Genomic DNA, 1,142 nt, shown 5'->3' on the forward strand with positions numbered 1-1,142 from the left:
TGGGGAACGAGCAGGCAGGCAGCGCCCGGGGGCTCCAGTGCCAGGGCTGCAATCTCGACCCACACCCGGGTCCGAGGAGAGGCGGTGCGTCCATACGGAGGGAGTTCGGTTGTGTCTGCCCGATTGCGTGTGAGCAAGCGCCTCGGCTCGCCAGCCCGAATCCCTCCCCCGCCAGATCCCTGGGACGCTCCCGCCGTCCCAGAAATTGGGACACCGAGGCTCTCCCGGTGTGTCCTAGCCACGGGGACGCCTACGCGCCGAGCTCTCAGGCCCAGCAGTGTCTGTGGACACAACCACCTCCCCGCTCGGTGGCCCGCGCGCCCGCCCTGCCGCCTATTTGATGGACAGCTAGCCATTTCTGTCACAAACAATAGTGACAGCAATAACAAAGATGATAAATGTTGAGCACTCACTCTGCATGTACATCAGCCGGGAAGGCTGCGGAGCCCGTGCGGTGTCCACCTCCTCCCCTGACTCCGAGGTGGTCCTCGGTGACCCAGGGCTCCGCCCGTCCCCACCCTACCCACAGAAGGTCCCCCCCTCCCCCGCGCGCCCGGCTTACCCCCATGGCCAAGAGCAACACTCACATTATTCGGGGCACCTGCTGGACGCAGTGTCTTCTCCCTTCCCGCGGGGCCGGACGCGAACGTGGAGAAGGACGGGAGCAGTGCGTCGCTGACAGCCATGTCAGACTCGCCAGGTGGCTGCCTGTGGGCCGGGTGGGGCGCACACGGAGGGAGAAGTCAGGGGCCCACTCTCGATCACCACTCCGGCGTGTCCCACCCCGACCCGCACCCCTCCCTTCGCCCCGCGCTGCACCTACCTCATTAATGTGGGGGCCCAGAAGGTCCTCGGCAGGCCGAAGCGGTGGGGATACCCCGAACCCCAAAGTCAACGAAGAGGGAAAAAAAGGACTTAGAAACGAAGTCAAAACCAAAACCCCAAATTGCCCGAGATCCTTCTTCTTTGGATTAAATATAAATGGTAGATGCCCGTGTTTTTTTTTTTTTTTAAAGTTCCTTTGTATACAAAAGTTCTTAAAAAGTCGTAAACTCGTATAAAAATGGACAATCAGCAAGGCGAGTAAGTAGGTCCGGTGGCCGGGCTGCTGTCTTCGACTCAGCAGAGTCCCCCACCGCTGT

The 1,142-nt window shown here is 60.9% G+C and overlaps 1 protein-coding gene across 1 annotated transcript in view; it reads right to left on the reverse strand.

Annotated features, from left to right (window-relative positions):
* Positions 1 to 1,136, reverse strand: part of KLF4 (Kruppel-like factor 4 (gut)) — a 4,774-nt gene extending 3,638 nt beyond the window's left edge. The window contains 2 exon segments of the mRNA XM_006771217.2: positions 588 to 708; positions 824 to 1,136. Of these exon segments, the coding sequence (XP_006771280.2) occupies positions 588 to 708; positions 824 to 828 (126 nt within the window). The 5' untranslated portion in view covers positions 829 to 1,136.
* Positions 1,137 to 1,142: the final 6 nt, after the last annotated feature.

This window comes from Myotis davidii, unplaced genomic scaffold (assembly GCF_000327345.1).
Source record: "Myotis davidii unplaced genomic scaffold, ASM32734v1 scaffold64, whole genome shotgun sequence".
NCBI lineage: Eukaryota > Metazoa > Chordata > Mammalia > Chiroptera > Vespertilionidae > Myotis > Myotis davidii.